Source organism: Cardiocondyla obscurior, linkage group LG01 (assembly GCF_019399895.1).
Source record: "Cardiocondyla obscurior isolate alpha-2009 linkage group LG01, Cobs3.1, whole genome shotgun sequence".
NCBI lineage: Eukaryota > Metazoa > Arthropoda > Insecta > Hymenoptera > Formicidae > Cardiocondyla > Cardiocondyla obscurior.
The window spans coordinates 1920852-1943741 of record NC_091864.1 but is presented as its reverse complement, the minus strand read 5'-3'; the positions used below and the strand labels follow the sequence as shown (position 1 = coordinate 1943741).

General features: G+C 42.8%; 4 protein-coding genes across 9 annotated transcripts; 2 read left to right on the top strand and 2 right to left on the bottom strand.

Annotated features, from left to right (window-relative positions):
* Nucleotides 1-89: 89 nt before the first annotated feature.
* On the bottom strand, nt 90-2177 carry LOC139108095 (deoxyribonuclease TATDN1). Its single transcript, XM_070666118.1, has 5 exons — nt 1748-2177; nt 1365-1544; nt 828-1221; nt 554-757; nt 90-461 (listed from the first exon to the last, which is right to left on the bottom strand). The coding sequence occupies exons 1-5, from the start codon at nt 1785-1787 to the stop codon at nt 356-358; spliced, it is 924 nt and encodes a 307-aa protein (XP_070522219.1). The 5' UTR covers nt 1788-2177; the 3' UTR covers nt 90-355.
* Nucleotides 2178-2380: 203 nt separating this feature from the next.
* LOC139108071 (ribophorin I) lies at nt 2381-4734 on the bottom strand. Its single transcript, XM_070666080.1, has 2 exons — nt 4611-4734; nt 2381-4512 (listed from the first exon to the last, which is right to left on the bottom strand). Exon 2 carries the CDS (start codon nt 4497-4499, stop codon nt 2685-2687), a length of 1815 nt encoding a protein of 604 aa, XP_070522181.1. The 5' UTR covers nt 4500-4512; nt 4611-4734; the 3' UTR covers nt 2381-2684.
* A 375-nt stretch (nt 4735-5109) lies between these two features.
* Nucleotides 5110-11307, top strand: Cnbp (CCHC-type zinc finger nucleic acid binding protein). Of its 4 annotated transcripts, none has more exons than XM_070662761.1 (3): nt 5110-5264; nt 7084-7326; nt 7472-11138. In XM_070662761.1, exons 2-3 carry the CDS (start codon nt 7093-7095, stop codon nt 7691-7693), a joined length of 456 nt encoding a protein of 151 aa, XP_070518862.1. In that variant the 5' UTR covers nt 5110-5264; nt 7084-7092; the 3' UTR covers nt 7694-11138. The 4 variants fall into 4 exon arrangements, with proteins under 4 accessions (XP_070518862.1, XP_070518866.1, XP_070518880.1 ...); XM_070662765.1 differs by lacking the exon at nt 5110-5264 and adding an exon at nt 5837-5965 and having other exon boundaries at nt 7472-11307; XM_070662779.1 differs by lacking the exon at nt 5110-5264 and adding an exon at nt 6410-6529 and having other exon boundaries at nt 7472-11307.
* Nucleotides 11308-12576: 1269 nt separating this feature from the next.
* On the top strand, nt 12577-22873 carry Bicd (protein bicaudal D). Of its 3 annotated transcripts, none has more exons than XM_070662732.1 (8): nt 12577-13292; nt 13812-13952; nt 14025-14861; nt 14972-15118; nt 15336-15368; nt 16067-16502; nt 16606-16860; nt 17523-22873. In XM_070662732.1, the coding sequence occupies exons 1-8, from the start codon at nt 13086-13088 to the stop codon at nt 17801-17803; spliced, it is 2337 nt and encodes a 778-aa protein (XP_070518833.1). In that variant the 5' UTR covers nt 12577-13085; the 3' UTR covers nt 17804-22873. The 3 variants fall into 3 exon arrangements, with proteins under 3 accessions (XP_070518833.1, XP_070518840.1, XP_070518838.1); XM_070662739.1 differs by lacking the exon at nt 17523-22873 and adding an exon at nt 17121-17486 and having other exon boundaries at nt 12581-13292; XM_070662737.1 differs by lacking the exon at nt 15336-15368 and having other exon boundaries at nt 12586-13292.
* Nucleotides 22874-22890: the final 17 nt, after the last annotated feature.

Here is a 22890-nt window from a genome sequence, read left to right as displayed (position 1 = left end):
GCAGAATAGTATTAATAAATATCGCAATATAATAATATAATAATAATGAGATGATAATAATAGCGATGAATATGAGATATGCTAATATAATTTTAACAAGAATATATTAAAGTTTTACATGGGAAGAGAGATCTGTGGACTGTGACATTAGCCACTTCCATAAAGCCACGTATGTAAAAATGAGTGTCTTCATTTACTCCTTCCAATAGAATTTCGCCAGCGTGCATTATTTTATTCTTTTTCATTTCATTTTGCACATGTTCACAGCTTTTATCCCTGATTACTTCCGCGAGTGCATATTGGATCAACGCACTCAAAGTCCGTTAATCTTCACAGTGTCGAGTCAATTCGTGCACTATAATTCGTACGGGAAGAAGAGCTTCATTGTATTCTTATAAATTTGATTGCACAGATACTCCTCTTCCTCATCTCTGATTCGCGCTAATACTTCCAATATTTGACTGCAAGTAAATCAAATAGCATCGTGTATACAACACAGGTACGAAATTATTTTATAAGTAATTCTCGTTGTAGGAAAAAATAATGTACTTACACTATCGTGCAAGGTTCGTTCCGTCCTTTGACCATCTGATCTGCTTGCCACTTTTCTTTTTTTACAGATGAAAAGTGCGTGATAACGTCGTTCGCGGATGCGTGCGTCGGCCTAATCTCGCACCAAGGGCAATCAGTTTCTATCATGAGCCTGTCCGATGGAATGGTAGTAATCGCAAAAAGATTTTCCTCCGTTTTTAACGAGCTGAAACAAAATTAAATTATTACGTTGTTCTTTTTTTTTTTTTTTAGCTTTTATGCTGCAATAATCCTACCATCCGTTGACGCCAATATATAAACCTAATTGCAGTATAGAATTGGCGTCCTCTGGATTGCCGTCAAAAGAATGCACAACGCCCGGCGTCAATTCATTTTTGTGCTTTCTCAGAATTCGTACAAAGTCGTCGCTGGCGTTGCGGCAGTGTAGGAACATTGGTAGCTTTAGTGTAGAACACAACGATAATTGTAGCTCGAAATACTTCTTTTGAGTCTCTTTAGGGCAGAAATTCAACCTGTCGTAATCCAGGCCCATCTCGCCAATAGCGACAACTTTGTCCTTGTTGTTTAACGCCAGATCTGACAATGATTGAAGATATTCCTCTGGATTGCCACACTCTTCGAATTCATTGCAACGAGTTGGATGACAACCAACCGTTGAATACAGTCTATCTGCAATTTGTTGATTAATGACAGTCAATCACTCATTTCAAATGTCTCATTTTAAATTAACTCGATTAAAATTCAAGTTTGCTAAAAAATTACTTTCAAAAAAAAAAATAAAAATATATGTAATCTATCACATAAAAAAGTACCATCGGTTCTTGCTATTTCAAGAGCTTTCTTGCTGTCTTCCACGCTGCCAGCCGTGATAATAATCTTCGAAAGATTATTTTTCCAGCTTCGCTCTAAAACCTTGTCTAAATCCGGTTGATGCTTCTGTGACCCGTGATAGATCCCTTGATACATAGAATCCGTTAAATTGGCTCCGATATCTGAAAAAAATTTACCAAATTCCATTCACAACGAAAATAAACCCAGCGTTCCCTAGAAAAGACGAGGGTGAGAAAATTCAACCGCGATCGTCGGGATAGAATTTTATTCAGATACAAAGACGACGGTGTCGCATATTTATAACCTTACTTCGCGAAGCAAAAACACGCGTGAGATGTCGTGGAGCGGACGCGAGATCTTTTACCTATGAATTTCCGTAAATTGGACATTCTGGCTGCGATCATGAGACGTTCCTAAGTAGAGAGTCGTTCGTGCGGGTGCACGATCTCGAACAGACGGAAGAGGTTAGCAGGTGTCCGTCGTTTCGACCGGCTCGGCCAGATAGACACATGGATGAGGGCAGACGGAGGTCTGACTGACATTAGTGACGTTGCTCTTCCATGCGCAGTAGTGATCGTCCCGACGCTATCCTCGTTACCGCATGCCATCGATCCGCTTATATAGCAATCGCTAGTTCTGATCCTCTTAATGTATGTCAGAAAAAAAAAAACAAATAAAATTTGGAGCAGTCAGGAAAGACCTTAGGTCCAGATCTTGCTACGTAAAACAGTCCGTCTCTATTCGTATGGTTCTCTTCTCGACAATATAATTATATAATTAATTAATGTATATCTACTATAATTTGCGTGTAATTACATTAATCCCTTTTTTTTTCTCTCGGTAATAAATATACGTTAATCGAACAAGTACAGTCGAAAAGAATTTTTCAGGTTTGCAAGTTCTACTCCACGCACATTTACATATATTATTATTATTATTTATTTACATATATATAAGGAATATGTATAAGGAATATCATAAGTGATAATTGCATATCTTTTATAATTTTTTTTTTTTTTTTTATTGTTACAACATTTTTTTTGAAGATAACAGATACAACGAAAATCTTTCGTTTGCTTAGTCTTCTATATTTATTACAAATCTTAATTTATATAAATCTTAATCTATGTAGATAAGTGTTTCCGAAGTGACTCGATACGCTCTGTGAATGTATGGAATCCTCTCTCGGCAGTTACTCGCGAATGGAATATTAACAGATGCGAGGTTTAGCGTATTACTGTATTGCAAATGCAACACCGTCGTTGCTCTTGAGGTCCTAGGGTTTGTTTGCAGTACACGCATTACCGGAGCGATTTGATGATCGTGTTAATCTTCTCGATGCAATCTTCTTTTTTCCTGGAGATCGTCGTTTCCATGTCGATAAATTGCTGACGACTGATCTTGCCCGGAATCAGCTTTTCCAAGTACAAGCTTTGCAGCTGGCCGTAGATTTCCTTCAGATAACGATCGCACTTCTGTAGTTCCTGAATGCGATCGTACACGTCGCTAGACTCGGTCTTTATCTTTTGCGCGATTTCGTTGAGCGCGTTGTTCGCCGCTTTGTAATCTTGATTGATACCTTTTATCGCGGACAAAAATCCATTTGTGTCTTTAGACACTTTTAAATGCGCCAGCTGCTCCTCTAGACTATAGTATGTGGCGATTCTGCGATCCTGAGCAGCAAGTATTTTTTCACACTGACCGGCGATCCTCAGCTTGCTTTCCGAAGCCTCATCCTTGTCGATAGAAAAGTCGCATCTTACGTATACTATGACCGCCAGGAACATTAGCCATAACGCCACCATGATCATTAACGGTTCCTGCAGCATCAGGAGTCGCGGGAACGTGTATTTCAGTCTGAAGTTCTGTATGTGATTCTCCACCAAATTGTTTTTAGTCATGGATATCACTGGACGCCCGGTGATGTCCAGATATGTATAGTGCCAAGCAACTGGCAAGGAGGTCACGGGATAGGGCCATTCTGGATTGATGTTCCGCGAGCCCTCCGGTAAGATAATTTTCAGAAGCATTTCGTCTACAACCATGTCGTCGAAGATATGATCCAGCACTCTCATTTCCAAAGCGAATTCGTCGCTAGAATGAAAGAGATATTCGTAACTCGGTACATTGTATCCAATCGTGTAACGAGTTTTCCAACCGCCGAAAAGTGGGAATCTCGGCCTCAAATTCAGCTCTACCGAGTCCTTCTTAATACGAGTGTGCGATGTAGAAATGTTACCGATCTCGTCTCGATAATAAATGTCGGAGGCAGCCGCTGGCAAGATGGTATCGAAGCTCTGAATGCTGGCTTGGCCTGACTTGGATTCGCGGGCGTATTCGTAACGCGAGAAAGGTCCTTTCAGCAATGCTCCAGTATGCAAAAGATCGATATGTTCCTCTACAGCTATGTTACCCCAATGCGAGATCTCAATAATTCTTTCAACTCTCGTCACTGTAAGAAACTTGTTGTTATTTTCAAAGTGTACTGTCATCTCCTCGTAGGCAAACGGTGGCTGAGTCTCGTATGGTCCGTAAGCCAACATCGAGCCAGTCTGGGACACTGGCTTGATCTTGGTGTAGCTTTCGAGGTTGCGAGTAGGCAGTGCCACGTATGTGGTCTGCTTGATAACGGTGTAAGGTAGGCAGGCATATACGTTCCCTGTATACTTAACTAACTGCTTCTCTTGCTGAGTGATCTGCTTGGGATGAGGTATCAGCTCGTGCGTGAATATCGTCTCCAGCTCGATGGTAAGAGTACGACGAGGTGGCAGATGGTTGCCGAGATCAACGGAATAAAAGACCCGGTTGGGATACTTAGGCACCTGAGCCTTTCTCACCTTGAGCTCCTGCTTGCCAGGCTCCACGCGCGCCGCTACGTAACTGACCGACTTGGTTTGGGCGTCATCCAGGCAGAAGAGAAAGTTCTGAACGGCACGATCCTTGCCGCTGTTGTCGATCACTATCCGCGTGGTGACTTTAGTCAACTGGGACTGTAAGTCAATGTGTCGCTCGACGCTCCGAACAACTAGGTCCGTGTCCACGACGTCGGCCGCGACGTAGCTACCCAGGTAGAGCGCGAGGGCGCAAATCAGCGCGGCCACGTGAACGCGAGGCATCGTCAACGGGGCTCTGAAACCGATGAGACAATTAGCGGCGGTGTGAAAGGGTAACGAAACCTCGGTCCCCGCTGGTCCCTGCTGGGACGAAGTACCGTGATAAAAACGCACCGATGTGTATTGTGCACTTGCCGGTACGCGGCGACACGGTTAGCAACAAATACGTGGCGTTCATCGATGGCGCCGGTCAGTCGCGCGCATGTCGATGCACTTTGTCGCGTTCGGAAAGCATAGCTGAAGCGCGGTTAATGCAATTATAAGGCGGCTGTAAAGCCACACGCGGAAACGACCGCCATGTTCTTTTTCACCGGCGCTGTATTCCGTTTTATTATTTCTTTAATTCTCTTTTTTCTTAGTATCAAAATAATTTCAATAATTAATTTTAATGCCAGTGTAATTAATACATTATCTGTTTTTTAATTTTCAGAGATTAAAGGAAGGTGAAAAATAAATTAAACGTTACCGGAAGTAGACGGAGGGCGTAGTAGCCTCGAGTGCCATTGGCCGTGGCCAAACTCCGCGATTTCAGCCAATGCAATGCGAGTTTCGCACAAGCGCGCGATCTAGATTCGCGTGATCCATGGTCAGTGGCTCTTGCGGCGATCGCGAGCCAGTCTTGTTCTTTTCAGTCAATGATCACCGCGAGCCGTCCGCTCTCGAGTGCGGTCTGAGTTTTCCCACGGAAAACACCACTTTATCCGTGGGTTTATCGTCGTCGCGGGTGTCGGAGAGGTTTTTTCGTTCGCCGCGTGTTCAGCTGAGCAGGTAAGCGAACGGTCGGCGAAATTGGCGGCCGCGTGCCGCGTGAGGCGGGCACCGCGTAACGGCACGCGGGCGCACGGTCGCGCCGCCGTCCAAGCGAAAGCGGCTCGCCGTTCGCGGCGGGTCGTGGGGGCCGCGATACTTCGGGGCACGTGGTCATTCGTCGTCGCCCGCAAGACGCGTATTTTCTAACGCCGGAAAGCCCGGAAGCGGTTATTGCCCGATACCGCGGTCGGAGTTCTCGCGACGGCTTCCGCCGGAACGCGCGGCGGCGGTAGCGACGGCAGCGTCCTCGCCGCCACCGCCACCGCCACCGCCGTCGCCGCCGCCGTCGTGATCGTCGTCGATAACGACGGCGGGCGGCATCGCGATCGCCATCGGGCGATCTCTCCTCCGTGCCTGGCGCAAAAAAAAGCGCCGCGCGCGCGGCGTCGCTCGCGGATGCCATGTTCGCGCGCCGTGCCGCGCGGCGTGCATAAGTGTGCGTATGCCGTTTGCACGCACGCACGCACCTATGCACGCAAGCATGTATTCACGTATACGCTCTTACGCCGGCGGAGCATTAAGTGGTAGGGGCGGGAGGGGGGTGAGCACGGAAGGAAAGAAGAGAGCGCGCGCGAGCGGAGGCAAGAGCCAGCCACGTTGTACGCGCGGCGAAACCGAAGGTGCACCGTCGGACGGGCGAGAGAGAAAGGGAGAACACGGTAAAAATTTTTCGGGCGATCATCTATCCGTCGTGTCGCGACGCAAGCGTTGGCGTCGCACCGCGTCGTCAATGGCCCGCGATGCCACCGCCGGGACCTCGTGCACGCGCTCGCGCCCGCCATTGTCGCCGCGTCGAAGGCGCGGACGAAGGTACCTCGACGGAGCACGCGGAGCACGTGCGCGCGCCCGGTCGGCGTCGCCGACGTGATTCGCGCGCGTCGCTGACCGGACGCGCGGGCCAAGCGCGCGGCGGGAAAGGTGCCATCTTATTCTTCGTTCCCCGCGTACCGCCATCGTTTCGATCGACTCCGGCCGGCGCCATGCGGCGTTCCGGTCCGCTCCGGCCGGCCGCTTCCTGTCCGGCGCGCGCGCGCGCGCGCGCGTGCCCACCTCGAGACCGCGTGAACCTCACGGCTCTTTCAGCCGCGAGCAAAGTGCACGTTCACGCGCCCAGCGTGCTTCGTCCCTCCCTTCCCTCCCTTGCCCCCCTTTCACTGCCCTGGAAGCGTTTAAGGAGTCATCTGTGTGCGACGCGAGGTCGAATTCGCTGCCGCTGCTACTGGGTGAGCGCCGACCCTGGACAGGATACGCCGAGATTCCTCGCGTCTCCCCCTCGCGTCTCCTTTCCGTCGAGATTCGCAAGCGCAATTTCGGATGCCGTACGCGACCACGCTGACTAGGTAGTTTTTCGCGAGCTCGATAAGCGCCAGCTCGAGAGCGCCGCGCGAAGCAGCACGACGCGCACTCCTCTCGGTTTTATTTCGCCAGGCTGTAATGCAATTACGTTGACCGCGTAAAATGTAACATATGTTGCGACGCGACGCGCAAATGGGCACGAAACGCAAGGGACTCTTCGCGTCTGTGTCGTATGCGTGACATGCACTTTTGAAGGTGTAAGGTTACTCGGGTCGAACGTTTAGTGCGCATATATCAATTTATACGAAATATGCGTTTTGGCTAATAGTCGAACGACGGGATACTTGTAACGTAAATTTAATTATTCCTTTAGGTAGGCATAGCGAATAATTGATATGACCGAGGCGAGACGATGAATAAAAGTCGAATGATTTTTAAGCTACGTAACGACACATGTGTATATCTCTTTGTACGTTTGCAGGCATAAAAAATGAGTTCAAGCGCGTGTTACAAATGTAACCGTATGGGCCACTTTGCCCGGGAGTGCCCACAAGGTGGAGGCAGAGGAGATCGTGGACGCGACAGGGACGGCGGCTTTGGACGAGGCCGAGAGAAGTGTTTCAAATGCAACCAATTCGGACACTTTGCACGCGAATGCAAGGAAGATCAGGATCTGTGCTATCGCTGCAATGGTGTCGGTCACATCGCAAAAGACTGTCAGCAGGTTAGTACCTCCTCTTGAACTCCGGGGGATTCGATCTAGCATTCGGCTACAGAGGCGATGCAAGCGCGAATTTGCGACCCATGTAGAGAATGGGGGTTGGTTGTCGTTCATCGATTGCACCGGCTACGTGCTTTTCTTTTGACAGGGGCCGGAGTTGAGTTGTTACAATTGCAACAAGACTGGTCACATGGCACGCAGCTGCCCAGAAGGCGGCAACGATTCCGGCCGCTTTGCGATGCAGAGCTGCTACAACTGCAACAAGACGGGCCACATCGCTCGCAACTGCACCGAGGCCGGTGGCAAGACTTGCTACATTTGCGGCAAGACTGGTCACATAAGCCGCGAATGCGAGGAGGAGAGGAAGTAGGAGACAACCGGAATCCGTGCCGCTCGCTTAACGATAACGATAAGCCGTTTACCGTCGCGCGCGCCACTACCGGAGATGGTAGCTAGGTAGGGATGTGCGGACGTATGTCTCGTTGACGCGTACAATTCGCAGAGGACACGAGACCTCGTCGACATCGTCGATATTAATGCAACTAATTCGGCGGCGTCAATCGTTGTCTTTGCCGTTGCCATTAATGTCTCCGTTGTCGCCGTCGTCGTTGTCATCGTAATCATAATCGGATACCATCTCTCCATGCTCCCAACTCCCGGAGGCCAGCTAGCCCACCCTCCCTCAACCCAGAGCCCTCCTCACCCCTATTCCTAATCTCCTTCCCCTCTCTGCCCACCGTTGTTCTCTTCGCAAGGATTTTTTTTTTTTTCTTAAACGATGTCTTTAAGTTTTTATTGCTGTTACACATCCGACACCCATACACGTACATTTGCTACTGCGTGTGAATGAGAACAGAGATCATCCTACGAGTAACACGTCCAACATTTACATTTACACGTATGCAACACATACACACATTTAAACACATACACATACATATACCATGCATTACAACAACCTATGTAATAATATTATAAACTTCTTCTTAGTCGTGCCGCCCGTGCCGGGCATCGTGACAGTATCATGAAATTTTTTCATGTATATACTGTGCTCCTGGGATATTATGTGCGCAGTAGGGTCCCATTCTCTTCTGCGAAATATTATAAACATTCTATTGCATTAGAGTAGAGACATGAATCCTCTGTCCCTTGACTTTCGAATCGTCTCGTACGCGCATTGTTTTCGAATGCAAGATGTATGGATTCTCGGGAAGCCCACATGTAACCTCGCCCCCGAGATTCGGCGTTCGGTTTTGCGCGACGCGCGAGACTGCCTCCACGCATGCCCTCGACGGTTCTCGCATTTGTATAATGACCAAAGTAAATTTTACAAAATGACTGGCACGATTGAAAAAACTAGAGTAACAAAAAGAAGCAGATCGCCACTTGGTGGCCTGTTAACATAAATGAACGTCTTCGCCATTGATTCGCGAACGAGTCACAAGGCACGGGCTCACGTCGCACCACTTTTCGCATCCACGCATCTTGTATTCTCCGGTCCTCCCTCTCGAACTCTCTAGCCGACACTCATAAATTGACGAACGAAAGAAGGAATAGAAAAGAATTTGGAAGCGAACGCGGAAAAATGGGGAAAAAAAAAATATGCGAGAACACATGCCGGCCCTGAATGCATAAAAATAAGATTTAGTAACGCTAATTTTTAATAAAGTGTAAGGATGTAATGAGGATCTCACAGAGCTGTACTGTGCATCATTTTTGCGTTCTTTTTGTCTTCTTTCCTATTTTCTTTTCTTTTTTTTTTAAATCATCGGTCTCGTCTAGTTTCGTATTAAGTACGAACAAAAAAAAAAACAACGGAGTATAGTTGTAGGATTATCAGTGTTTACAGGTTTATATGCAATTATACTCATACCCTCCGACTTCGATGAAGTAGGGCGAAAGAGAGATGTGTGCGCTTTCTACGGTTTTTCTGTACGTAAGTGGAAGGACCAAAATGGTCGCTACATCGAGATGTATGTATATACACATTTAAACACGGTGGTCTGTACAAGTTAACACATTTTGTACGTACAATCATAATTGTTGTAATGACATGACTATAGATTCATATTGTTCATACCGTCACCGGGACTACTGTTGATGGGCTCGCGACGGAAAGAAGAGCCCACAGAACGAAGTGTACCAACCTTACTATATCCTTACATGTTGCTGAAAATACTTCGTTACTAGGTATATGTATATATATATGCGCATGTGTGTATACATATATTTATGCATATGTGCAGGAGCTGTATTTTGTACTGTAAAAAGCTAGCTTATACTCTGGTCGTTGCTGGTGACTAATTCCAATGGTACGATTCTCCTTTGTATTTTCACGAGAAAAATTATATTTTTCATGTATAGAATATATCCCGAGGTCGATATTCTAATTTTTTTTTTTTTTTCTTACTTACATAAGTTGTAGGAACGAAATTTTTGTAGATGCGATCGAAGAAAATTGTGACTGATTCGTGGGATAAAAGAAAACGTAAAGGCTATCATTCTCCGTTGCACGCGAAGGGGACGACCACTTAAGCTCGACGCGAGTACAAAGCAAGATTTTTTCTTATAAACGAAGGAAAGAAGATATGAAAACGCGCGTACCAAACACGACGAAATTATGTTTGCGGAAGCTGCGACTCGTCTGATTGTGCAGGATTTCATGAGGTAATGCGCAACGTGAACAACGCAATTAGTATAAGACGCTATTAGAATCCCGAATACTTTTTTGAATATACCCGGACCATGTTCACGCCAAGTAGTAACAGAAGCGCGACGCGCAGTATCAGTTCCGGACGGGGCGAGTCTTTGTTCAAGTCCGAAAGGCGGATCGCGCGAATGTCGCTGTACGCCGAGAGAACTTTGGCCACGACGTTCACGCGATCCGTACACTTTGCGGACTTCCGTGGTTCTACCAGCAGCGACAATTGTGTATTAACGTTCAGAAGCCAGGCGTGCCTGACTGTCTCGGTGGAAGAATGGCCCGGGTCGTTCTCCATCCCGTTTCCGGGGTGGCGGCGTACCCGGCAGTATTTCTTATAGTAACCCAGGTGTCCTGCAACAATTTTATACACTTAACACACTGTTCGGGACTTTAAAAAAAAAAGAAAAAGAAAAATTACCGGATCTCATTGCGTAGTTTCGGTGTGCTAGTGCTCACGACGAGATTTGGAGAGGATCAAACAAATTGTACTTCGCTATATTGGACCTTCGCGGACCGCTGGCGCTATCGACACACAGAAACACGTCGGACCAAGTATTCCAGACAAAGCAAAGTGTAAACGGACACCCCGAAAGGGGTATCTTTCACTTTTAAGCCGTACTTTAAATTAAATGAGATTTCATTTAAGTTTAGCAAAACCTTCGTCTCTCGCCGATGCTGGAAAGAAACGAAGGCTCGTTCAAATCACATTCAAAGCTGCATGTCTCGGTACTTCAAGCGTCGTTCGACTTTTTAAACGTCTCTTTTATACTGTCTGGCTGGGAATGACTCGGGTACACATCACATGCGAGAGTAACAGTTTGAATAGATACAGCCGATTCCCTCCGCGACACAGTCTCCGTGATTTGTTGGCAGCGCCAAAGGTCTAGTCGAGCATACGAATAATTATTATAAAGAGTAAAAAAAAAAAAGAGTGCGATTAGGGCACCTGCGCTTTTGTCTCTGCTACAAGACTTACGTACGAATATTGTAAAGAATACGACTGTTACAGTATATGAATCTAATTCGACCGGCGGCGCACGCCGGGTCCACGGCTCGACTTATATATTAAACTAATCTATTAATACTTAAAAAAAAAAAAAAGAAGAAGAAACGAGAGAGAGAGAGAGAGTGAGAGAGAGAAAAAAGAAGGAAGAAGACAAGGAGGATGAAGAGGAAGAGAAAAAAATAAGCTACAAAGTAATAAAAGGATTATGGAGTATTCGAAGTTATGTTTTTAAACTGAATTTTTGAAATAGAATGTGTACGGAGAGGCAAAGGAATGTTCTTCTCTATTTCTTTCATTTACTTCCTAAGTGCGACAGTTTCTTCCTCTCTCCAAGAAGTCTCACCTTTAAGGATTGATTCTAAGATTCGTAATTCATTGTAAGTAGCTTCTAATATTTGTCTATTACGTTGAGCTCTAAAAATATCTTGTATATGAAATGATATGACCGGAATGAAATTGATTTCAAGCTGAGCTGTCCCTAAGCTGTTTAACATCCCTCTGCTCGAGGTATTTAGAGACAGAATATAGCAATCACGAGTTCAATTAACTAACAGTAATATTTTTCATCTTTTTTTTTTTTTTCTAAGTGCTGTTTCTATCGATGCAGATTAATTTCAGTTTAATCCCTTTTCTTTTTAATTTTAATATGTAATACATTTTTCTTTAATTAAACCTGGCAAGTGAAGTTAATCTGCAATCAATGTTGGAGTCTCAGGTTCTTTCTAAAATTTCCCAGACCGTCCAATTAATTCACGCTTTGTGGTTTCAGCTGATACGCCCGTATACGCATACGCATAAATCACTGATCGTCGAGAATTACGTAATTTCGCTAACGCATGCTCCTGTTTGGATCTTGGCAATTGCCCGTCGCCGTGAACGCGTAAATGGACTCGTCAAGAATTGATTGACTGATTGATAATTGGCAATCACCTCGGTATGCTTGCGCCTCGCTAATCCCGCACGAGTTTGTAATTTCAAGAAGAGAAAGCTCGATATTAACGTGCTGTTATACAAGAATCGTTCTACAACATGATTCCCGATTGTTTAATCAACGTTTAATATTCGCCGACGCGAATTAGATAGTAAACTCGTAGCGATTTTCGAACGGAATTCTTCAGCGAGCTTTCACCGCGCTAAACGAGTGAATCGCCCGCACATGATGCTCGCGAAACCTTCGACTCCGGCCAGTTTTCTGTGACTCTGTCATTCTAGCTGCGGATCCTACATTTTTATCTAAGTTATCGCCGGGCGACACTTGGACCTCTCGCTCATGAATGAGCAAGTACACGGGGGAAAAGCGAGTGAATGGAGGATCGAGCGGGTCACGGCGCGACCTGGAAAGAAATATAAATAACCGCGTGGCGTCGACGCGTGAACGTTGACATCCACGTGTCTCGATTATCAAGCGAGAGCTCGTCAGGTAGGCGGCGAGGAAAAATCTTTTTGTCACCGCGGGAGTGGCGGGTGAAGGGAAGGGGAGGGAGGAAGAAGGTCGAGTGGCCTCTGCCGGACAAGCGGAACGTTGGATTGAAAACCAGAATCGCGGAACGCGCATCCGGTTGTCGCGTGATCTCACCCGCCCGCGCCCCGTCGGCCGAATCGTCGTGGTCGTCGTCGTCGTCGTCGCGTCTGTCAAAATCGGCGCGGAGGTGTCACTCCCCGCGGTGACGGTCAACGACGGTGGCTCCCGGCCACTGTAGAAGAATGTGAGAAGCCCAGGGAGCGCAGAGAGGAGTCGCGCGCGTTGTCGAAGACAGGAGGAGGCAACGGAGACACGAGGCGTCGGTGGTGAGCAAAGAAAAAAAAAAAAAAAAAGAAACGAGATCGGCCGATCGACCGAAGGAGATGCGCAACCACGGCGACCGGCGGTCACTCGTATCACACGCGATAACGACGCGGTGCTGGTGGTAGCGCGGACGGCGAGGGGGAGAAAGCGGGAGCGACACGAGGAGTAGAAACGCCGGGGGAGAGGCCAGCAGCGTCCTCGTCGTCCTCGTTCTCGTTATCGACTTCGCCGTCATCGTCGTCGTCGACGTCGTCGTGCGTGCAACAATGGCTGCCACCGTCGACGGGCTCGAGGAGCTCAGGACCGAGATCGAGCGTCTGTCGCGCGAGCTCGACTTGGCCTCCACCGAGAAGATACAGTCGGCGCAATACGGGCTCGCACTGCTCGAGGAGAAGTCCGCCCTGCAGCAACGGTGCAACGACCTCGAGGCGGTCTACGAGAACACGAAGCACGAACTGGAGATCACGCAGGAGGTTAGTGTAGATCGTCCTCGGGGATCTGGATCTAGGGTTGACACGCCCGCGAAAGAGCGGAGATACTGCTTTCGCGACAGCTTGATTGACAGCGATGATTAACGTGTGTAATGATAAAAATAGGCCGTATGTACATTTTTTTCGTGCATAGTAAACAGTTTAACATGGAATTTATGAAATGAGAATGCAACTGAGATACTGATCTATTTTCTTGAAGTAAAACAAGTAGGAGGACTGGTCAACATGTCACTTTGACCGTAGAAGAAATGTGAAATGACTCATTCAGTATGCCTGTATTGGTCAATCAACATCCAGATATCTATATTTAGTTATCTGATGTAAATGTTTTAGAAAAAAAATATTCTTACGTATTGTTGGGTACATTAATATTTATAATTCTGGAAACGCAAGAAACTCATTATTTCTGTCACTCGTGGTGTGTCGTATAAATAGTACTCGCGTAAAAATATGTGTATTTTATTGTGATATACAAATAACTTACATATTTTATTATTTTAGGCGTTAGCAAAGTTCCAGACGACTACAAAAATAACAGCAAAGAGCGGCATTGAGCAAGAAGAGAGTCTTCTTAACGAAAGCGCTGCTCGGGAAACGTCTTTGCAGTCGCAGATCATCGAATTAGAAAATGAAACGAAACAGGTTTGTGCCGAATTGGTATTTATTGGACTCGCGCGAACGAAAGAGTTTTGACGTGTTGTTAACTGTTTTTAGTTGCGACATGAACTGGAACGAGTGCAGTCGGAGCGCGATCATGCACTGCAGGAGCGCGAAGAGGTCGGAAAGGATCATCAGCAGGCGGAGACAGAGCGCAAGTCGTTACGGACAGAATTACGAGAGTGCAGATTCAGGGAGACTCGCCTACTTCAGGACTACTCCGAGTTAGAGGATGAGAATATTTCTTTGCAAAAGCAAGTGTCCGGCTTGCGTTCCAGTCAAGTGGAATTTGAAGGTGCCAAACATGAGATTCGACGACTCACGGAAGAGGTTGAGCTGCTAAACAGTCAAGTTGAAGAACTGACGAATTTGAAAAAAATAGCGGAGAAGCAGATGGAGGAAGCATTAGAGTCATTGCAAGCCGAGCGTGAAGCCAAATACGCTCTGAAAAAAGAACTGGATCAGAAAATCAACAACGAGTCGATCTACAATCTCAGTAATTTGGCGCTTTCCATTCGAGGTATCACAGAGGACCAGACGATATGTAGTGACGGCGAGGACGACTCGCCGGCACTACGTAGAATCGAGGCGGACTTGAAAACGCAAGAGCCAGGCACGTCAGCAACTGATAAACAGGTTGACTTGTTCTCTGAGATTCATCTGAATGAATTGAAAAAATTGGAGAAACAGCTGGAGCTCGCGGAGACTGAGAAGGCTCATCTGACGCAAAATCTGCGTGAGTCGCAATACGCGGTTGAGAAGAGTCAGACGGAATTGCAATCGTTCGTTGCACGAATAGTGCAGCTGGCAGCGCATGTGCAATCGCTACATCATCTTCACTCTAAGTTGCCGGAAAAGCAGAGCGAAGAGACGACGTTAGATAAACTCAGTCAGGTATATTTATATACGATTTTTTTTAATTAAAAGAGAAAAAAATACATTGTAAAACAGTTTAATATTACTTTATTATTAATATTATTTTAATAATGCTACTATTTTAACAGGCCGTTGTGCAATATCATCAGTGGAGTACCATGTCTGCTCGCGAAATTAATCAATTGCAGAAAGATCTGTCAGAATTGGAGAACGGTTTAACTGTCTCGGACTCCACGCAGCAACTGAGAACAGAATTGACGAATCTCAGGAATAAGGTATACATGTATTATTCGTGTTTTACTACGATGTCTTACTATGTGTTATTGCAAAACTTGCAAGGAAAAGCGAAGGTGTAAGTTAAAAAAAAATAGCTTATAAGGTGTAGAGAAAAAAAACAAGAGTTTATTATTGGTGAGAGTATAAGTATATGCGATACTGGCGCAATCATCGTGCAAAAACGATAGACTTTGAATAGAAATTGTGGCGTTTCAGATACCCGAGTCAGAGAAGAGCCTTCGAGAAAAGGTTGGGTTACGTGTGGTCCCTTTGACGTATTTACCAGATATTTTAATAACAATTTGTCTTGTTGGCTCCTCTAATGATCCGTACAATGGTACTCGCTTCTCAGTGTCTTAACAATTCACATCGCTTCCTATATATTATACTTCTTTATATATTTAACCGTTCATATTTTCAAAGCTAATAAATTCATTTCATTAATTAAATCCACGTATAACAATAGTCGTACTTCTCTGAACGCAGTAGAGATATATCCGTGTTTTTACATGGAATCTAATATAAAATGCATTTGAACGAATATCAATCGAGTGCTCGAAAGACATGACCAACGGATCATAATGTGCTATGCATTATCATGTGGCTTTTGAGACAGAATGCGCTTAGGAACGAAAAGTCAAAATCGATTGCCTTTCTTCTACCTAAATTTCATACAATGTATCTAACGTAGCATGTCGATCGGAACTGGCCCGAGTCTGTTTTGCACGATGCTCGAAGAAAGAAATTATCTACAACCTACGTCGTAAAACTACGCGCGAACTATAGACCTTACTACCTAATTATTTAATACATATTATTTTGCAAGCATCTCATGAACAAACTTCCGATAAACACGCAGTATCAGGCAAAACGTTACTTAATGCATTTATTGCGACCTGGTATCGCGTTTTCGTCTGCATGTTTAAAATCTCCCTCCGTTATTACAGCTCCTGGATACGGAACAAAGAAGTATGCAGCTCGAGTCGGACGTGTCCACTTTGTCGAAACTCACCGCTGAAGCGGGCGGTTTCCTTGATTCCGCTCAGAACGATCTGCAGAATCTATCCGACGAGCTCGCGCAGCTCTACCATCATGTATGCACCGTTAACGGCGAGACGCCTTCGAGAGTAGTGCTGGATCACGAGAAATCAGAGATCGTGCCCGAAAAAGAAGAAGAGAACAGTAAGATGGATTGGTGCCGAACTTTGTTCAAGACCGATATCCAGATTAAGGATCTCGAGAGCCTCAGTAAAGCGAAAGAAATTGCGAAACACATAGAAACCGCAATGGACCAAATAAAGCATCTTAGAAACGCCGTAGAACACACAATTGAATTATCCAAAGTCAAAGGAATGCAATCCAATATTTGCAACGTTTGCGAGGGTAAACAGATTTTTTTTATATTTTAGAAAAATATTTTACAATATGAATATGTAATTTGAATTTTGACAATAAGCAATTTATTATTTTAATACGATTTTTCCAGCTTCTGTGAATGAGAATAAGGCAGACGTGACTGATCTCCAAGAACAAGTTATCAGATTAAAGGCCTTACTCTCCGCTAAACGAGAACAGATTGCCACCTTAAGAACAGTGCTTAAATCAAATAAAAATACGGCAGAAGTGGCGTTAACAAATCTGAAAAGTAAATACGAAAACGAAAAGAGCATCGTTAACGAGACAATGCTCAAGCTAAGGAATGAGCTTAGAATGTTAAAAGAAAACGCTGCAACATTCTCGAGTGAGTATTTAACTTTTAAATATCTTTCTTTTTCTAACCAATTAGATGTTTTTAATTTAATAGAAAATTACCACACAGAGAAATATTTTCACAATTATATTGGATAATTTTTTTTGCTTTATAAATTCTTACTAAACTTACCCATTTTTAAGATACTATTACAAAACTTGCATTTTATTAGTAAAATTCAATAATATATCTTTTTTCTATTTTGTCCCACTAACACGTGCTTACTAATATTAATAAAAAAAATCTATTAGTCTTAATAAATTCTTTGCTGTTAATATTGTGGGGTACCGCGGTTGATTTTTCAAACTCTCTGATTTTCTGCCATGATTACTGTGTTGCATAATAATTATTAAGCATATTGTTTCATATAACATATTTTTTTTAAGTGTAACTAGTCAAGCATTTTTATTACGCGCTTATTTCGAAACGCGTTGCTAGCAAATTATTTATAATGTACCTGGTTTTTGGTTGATGCATTTTTCTTATCTGCCATAATTTTATATTAAAGGTGCCTTCCGTTTTATTATGAAGCCTAATTTTTGTTTCGTCTTTCGTGGGAAATTTCAATTTACTTCCACTTCCAGTATCCCGCCGTTCCTCTCATTCGCTTACCTCTATATTGTGTTAAACCCTGCTAACCATGCGCTGTCCAGGTCTGCGTGCAATGTTCGCTGCACGTTGTGAAGAGTACGTGACGCAAGTGGACGAACTTCAACGGCAGCTCGCCGTGGCGGAAGACGATCGGAAGACGCTGAACCAGTTGCTACGCTTAGCAGTGCAACAGAAGCTCGGCCTCACCATGAAATTGGAGGAGCTCGAAGTTGACCGTGAGCTGCGCAATACCAGGAGACACGCTGCCGGCGCGAATGGACGTGGCAGACCACGATTGTCGCAACAGACGAACCGTCCCCACTTAGGCAGAGATTTCTTCTAGAAAATGATGAAGATGTGGAGTAAAATATTCTGAGAGAAGCGAGAATTTTGAGAACTTTTTCGAATTTTTCTACTGCTCGTTACCAGGCCCGTTTCGCGGGTTTTGGAAATCTAGTAAGTATACAATTGACTTCTTCGTTATAAGGAACGTCCGCAGTCTCGTTATCCGTGATAATGGTTTCGTCGCGTCGAATAACCGCGACGCGTATTTTTACAAAAGGGATGGACGGGATACGCGTGAATGCTCGAGAAAATGAAAACGTAAGAGAAAAGAAAAAAAACGACGACGCCGTCCTCATTGATACGGGGAAGAATCGCGCTCGGTGAACGGGGAGTAAGGGCTGCGTTTTGAAGGCTTCGAAATGTTCAGTTTCACACCCCATGGATTTTGCTCCATATCATAGAGTCTCTTCAGGGAGCTCTGCCTTGTGTTACCACTATTGTTAGTAGAGGTATTTAGGATACAAAGAGGAGTGTAAGATACACACTTTCGTTGATGGCGCTTCGCTATTCGCGGAGTAGTTACTGCATGTTTAACGCGAATTATATTCCGCGATAATGCGCGTTAGTCGTGTCAAACTGTTAAGTGCATTAAACTAGCGCGAGCGTTCTATCGATATATTCTCGGTCGTTTTTATTGTACGAAGAAAACCATTTCGTCAACGTCGATTCGTCGAGCTCTATTATCGCTTTAGCACGCTTATTTATTAACGCTTTACGTATTTTAAACGATTCAAAATATATTCCGTTAATGGTCTCCGCATAATAATCGTTTCCGGAACGTTTTGTCGGATAAAAAAAAAGCGTACGTTGAAAGGGGAGACGCAAGAAACTTATACCGTTTAGAGGGAGTAGATAGTGGACGACGGAAAAATTTTACCGCATACCATAGAGACAATATTAAATATCGCGCGTGACCGATAGCATTTATAATCAAAGTAGATGGAATGTTGTAGCCAAGTAGCTTTGAAATTTTTAAACGATAGCCGAATAAAATAGACGATATAGGGACCCATCTTCCAAGTAGTACCACCTCAGGTCACTCGCCACTCAGATGATTAGTCCACCCATGCTCATTTATTTTATGTTAACGATGTTTCACAAGTAGAGAAATCGTTTCTCAATCCCTACGCGCTGTCGAGTCACAGGAATATTTTATTACGCTGAAAACTGGAACGACTCATACTTTGTGTCTTGGCGAATAACGTTACGGAAAATTACACGTGAAAGAGTAAGATGTGAAAAATCTTAGTTGTTCTTACGTTAAATATTTATAAATTTTAAATGCATTACATTATAATTCTAAGCAGCATATCTTTCTCTTCGAACGCGAGGTTGGTTGTTCCAGTTCCATAGTATCCAACGTTTATTTATTTAATGCATTATCGGAGATCGGTATACGTTGTTAATTGTAAAACTTGCGCGATACGATTTTTTTTCCCCCGCAATTTTGTTGTAGAAACGGCCTAAATGGGCTTTAGTAGATCATTTATGTTGACTTCTTGGCAGCTTGTTGAATCTACACCTATTGTTCATCAGAAGTTAACTGTTTTATTAAATTAACTGTACTAAATGCAGCTACTCGACGCAGGTTTTATTACTTGTTAAGTTAAGTTTATTTATATTTTTATGTATATGTTTTCTATTATCGTTTGTAAAGCGTTTCGCAAGTCAATTTTAACTCATTTGATGCATAAACGTCGTTGATCTCGTTTATCGAGATTGCGAAAAGGTTCTTTGTTTTAACAAAGGGGCGCGCGACAAGAGCTCTAATTACAATTTTATTGATTACCGCTTGTACTTTTGTAGGAGTAATTATCGTGATAAGTGTGCTCACTGCAACTTGCAGGATGCTCTTTTTACTTTACATTTTACCAGAAATGTAGCACATTATACAGATATAACTTTAGTGGCGTACATCACATAGATTTGTAAAAAAGGTCATTCTCAATTTAGTAAAATTATTAAATTATTATATTGAATACAGCATAATATTTTATAAAATATTGTACATGCAGCATTTTATGAATTTTATTCTGATTATTATCGACGCTGTGGTGTGCAGTTAAAAATGTAATGGAGCATCTTGCAAATAAATTTGTATATGTATACATTATTAATGATATCATGGATTGTCAATCAAATTTGTTATTGTGGCTATTGCTATTATCTTTATTATTATTATTAGTATTATTATCGTAATTATTGCCTGTCGGCTTCATCACGGTGAGACAAATACCTAAAGAGAATTTATCGATCGTTCATTGACTATCAATCGATTGATTGTCGCTATTATATTATATCTATATCTTGTAATTATTGCGTCACCTGTGTCTACGACGCAAATGGAGAAACACCATTTCCCATTTTATACAGTTCTTAATATCGGTCACATTTTGTCCGTATTCTGAAATAAAGTTTTCTTTTTAGATTATTATTTTATTAAGATCATCGACATTAACTTGTAAGTAGATCATTGCAATAATTCAATTTACGAAACTCTCTAGATTTTTAAATTATAATGCCTAGATTAGAAAGACAAATAACGTTTATTCAATCACTCTGATCTTGATGCAATCAACTCTGAATATCTAATTTTACCTATTTATTCTGAATGTTAAATATTAATCTTTGAGAGTAAAACTGGGGAATTTGTACGCACTTAAGCGCTAGACACAGGTCGGGCTAATTTGTGTCCAAAAACCGAGCCAGTCTCAGACCACCGTCCCTTCCCTTCTCGCATCGCATCATCGTCGGGGACGAGCCGGGTAGTAAAGAACATCCTTCCGTTTCTCGAGAAGTTGTCCTTACTATTTTTCATGAAAAATTTCGTCCTCAACTCTACCTAGCCGTCCGCGCTGCTCCACGCGACTGGAAAAACGTACACGTCAGAAATGTCGGAACTTATAAATCTGTATTTTGAAGACAATTGTAATTCAGAAACTGTGCATAATTATCGATACTTAACAGTTACGTTACATTAAATAATATATTTAATATATCTTTTTAGAAACTGTAAAGTCGTTTTACTGATAAGACAATCTGCAATCTGCTAAGATCTGTACGATTTCTGTGTTGTTAAGAATTGAAACTTTTCTGCTTCTTGTTAGTTGATTTAAAGATATTCCGATAATGAGGCACAATTTCCGAAGTCTTTAAAATCGACGATTAAATACGAGTGCTTAGTCGTGGAAGCGCACACCTTCGATAACTTTTGCCAAAAATAATTCTGTCCTTTTGAAGGGCCGACACGGTCCTTTCAGTACATTTACGTCCTTCACAAAGTTCCTCCACGTCGTAAATGGTTGCGTATTAAAGCCGTAAACTTCTATTTTTGAATTTTTATCTCATCGGTGTTGGGGAAAAAAAAAAAGAAAAAAGAAAAAAAAAGAATCTTTTATTGTGCTCAGTTAGCGACTGGTATTTTATGTTAATAATTTATATTAATAATCTCTTAATACTTGTTTAATCTATCTGTCTTGTATAAACTCTGTATAAACTGTAGTTTCTAAGAAGGATTCCAAAAAGTACGCAACTAAATTATTCAAAGTTCGTGTTTAAGATTAACTAGAGAGAAAGAGAGAAGAAACAGAGCGAATTTGAGACATAATAAGTTAAATAATCTAAAGAGAAAGAGAGAGAGTACATTGTGAACAATAATATCAAGATCTATCCGCTGAATATTGGTTACTAGAGATTGGAATAGCGGATAGGTTTGCTCAAGGCTTCCACAAAAGCTTTCATTGCGTCCCGCTCGGTAAACTTCCCGACGATGGTGCGTTTAAATCACGATACGTGAGATTAGACGTATATAAGGAAAGAAAGAGAGAAAAAGAGAAGAATAGGACTCGAGTAACGAGTTTTAATTAGCTATAATGGCGTAGGCTAAGAAATTGACTGTGTAATGTATGCTGGAATTATTATCTCTAAGAAAATTTGAAAGAAGAGCTCTCGATGTAACGATGCGTGTGTAAAACGTCCCGACGGATGTGATGTGCTGCGTTGTAACCGGGTCCATGTTGCATTTACGCGAGAAATTTTTGCACTTTGTCATCCGTAGATTTATATTTCTTGGCAATAATTTTGAGAGACGCGAATTGAACGACGCTATCGGTGCTTGTGGTATTCATTCTGTATCTTTTTAGGCAGCTATTTCTAAAAGGCATCGTTGTTATTAATATAGGATGTTTCACGTGGCACTACAGATTATTAAAAAATCCATAAGCTTTGTCAAAAACTTATATCAATTTTTTTTTTCAATTACAGTAGTAGACATTGCATTTTAATGTACAATAGAATGCGTACGTAGCTCAATTAATTTGATATTGCGTAGAAAATAAATTAGTTGCAATTTAATATCAATCGTAGTATTGACATGGACTTGAATCATAATATTTTAATTTAATGTGTAGGTATAATATTTAAATAACTGTATTGCCCAGAAAAAGGCCAATGCAACTTTAGAAGGAAAGAATTTAATTAATTATTTATTTTCTATTCTCGATTGTAAAAGAGAAAAATCTAATGGAATTTGAAGCATGGACCCAGAACATTGTACATATTGTAAATGCATTCTCTAGCGTTACGACATTAATAATACATTGTCTAAAACGTACCAACATCGTGGAGATTAGCACGGACAATTTATACATACACATACAAATATTATACGATCGTCAACGAGCATATTATATTTTCTCCATAGACACAATAGAACGTTAAACATTAAGGGAAGAAATTAGAAATAATCCCGGACCATTTTAACAACTTCGTGATTTTTTCTCTTGTGTTTATTGAGAATTAATCAGGTGCAGGGATGTGCCAGAGGGATGTCGTTTTAAATTAGCTGGGAAATAGCTGTTAAGTAGATGTTCAGTGATATTATTTGCAAAAGTATCTGTAAAAGTGGTACCAAAAAAGACAAAAAAAAAGAAAAGAAAGAAAGAGGACGACATGTGTATTCAAGCCACACCCGTGGTACCTGGAGTTGACGTTATAAAACTGATACATTATACGTAGTAAAGATTCTTTTTGTAACATAAAGTGAGAAATATAATCATTTGTAATAGGACTGCAAATTAATTTTTT

What these genes read in the sequence shown, in the direction of transcription:
- LOC139108095 (XM_070666118.1), bottom strand. Translation starts at nt 1,787, where the DNA reads ATGATCGCAGCCAGAATGTCCAATTTACGGAAATTCATAG. An exon ending in TGAAATAGCAAGAACCGATG is followed by an intron (nt 1,222 to 1,364) that starts GTACTTTTTTAT and finishes AACAAATTGCAG; the next exon opens with ATAGACTGTATTCAACGGTT. An exon ending in AACGAACCTTGCACGATAGT is followed by an intron (nt 462 to 553) that starts GTAAGTACATTA and finishes ATTTACTTGCAG; the next exon opens with TCAAATATTGGAAGTATTAG.
- LOC139108071 (XM_070666080.1), bottom strand. Translation starts at nt 4,499, where the DNA reads ATGCCTCGCGTTCACGTGGCCGCGCTGATTTGCGCCCTCGCGCTCTAC.
- Cnbp (XM_070662765.1), top strand. Translation starts at nt 7,093, where the DNA reads ATGAGTTCAAGCGCGTGTTACAAATGTAACCGTATGGGCCACTTTGCC. An exon ending in TCGCAAAAGACTGTCAGCAG is followed by an intron (nt 7,327 to 7,471) that starts GTTAGTACCTCC and finishes TTCTTTTGACAG; the next exon opens with GGGCCGGAGTTGAGTTGTTA.
- Bicd (XM_070662732.1), top strand. Translation starts at nt 13,086, where the DNA reads ATGGCTGCCACCGTCGACGGGCTCGAGGAGCTCAGGACCGAGATCGAG. An exon ending in CGTTAGATAAACTCAGTCAG is followed by an intron (nt 14,862 to 14,971) that starts GTATATTTATAT and finishes CTATTTTAACAG; the next exon opens with GCCGTTGTGCAATATCATCA. An exon ending in AAACGCTGCAACATTCTCGA is followed by an intron (nt 16,861 to 17,522) that starts GTGAGTATTTAA and finishes TGCGCTGTCCAG; the next exon opens with GTCTGCGTGCAATGTTCGCT.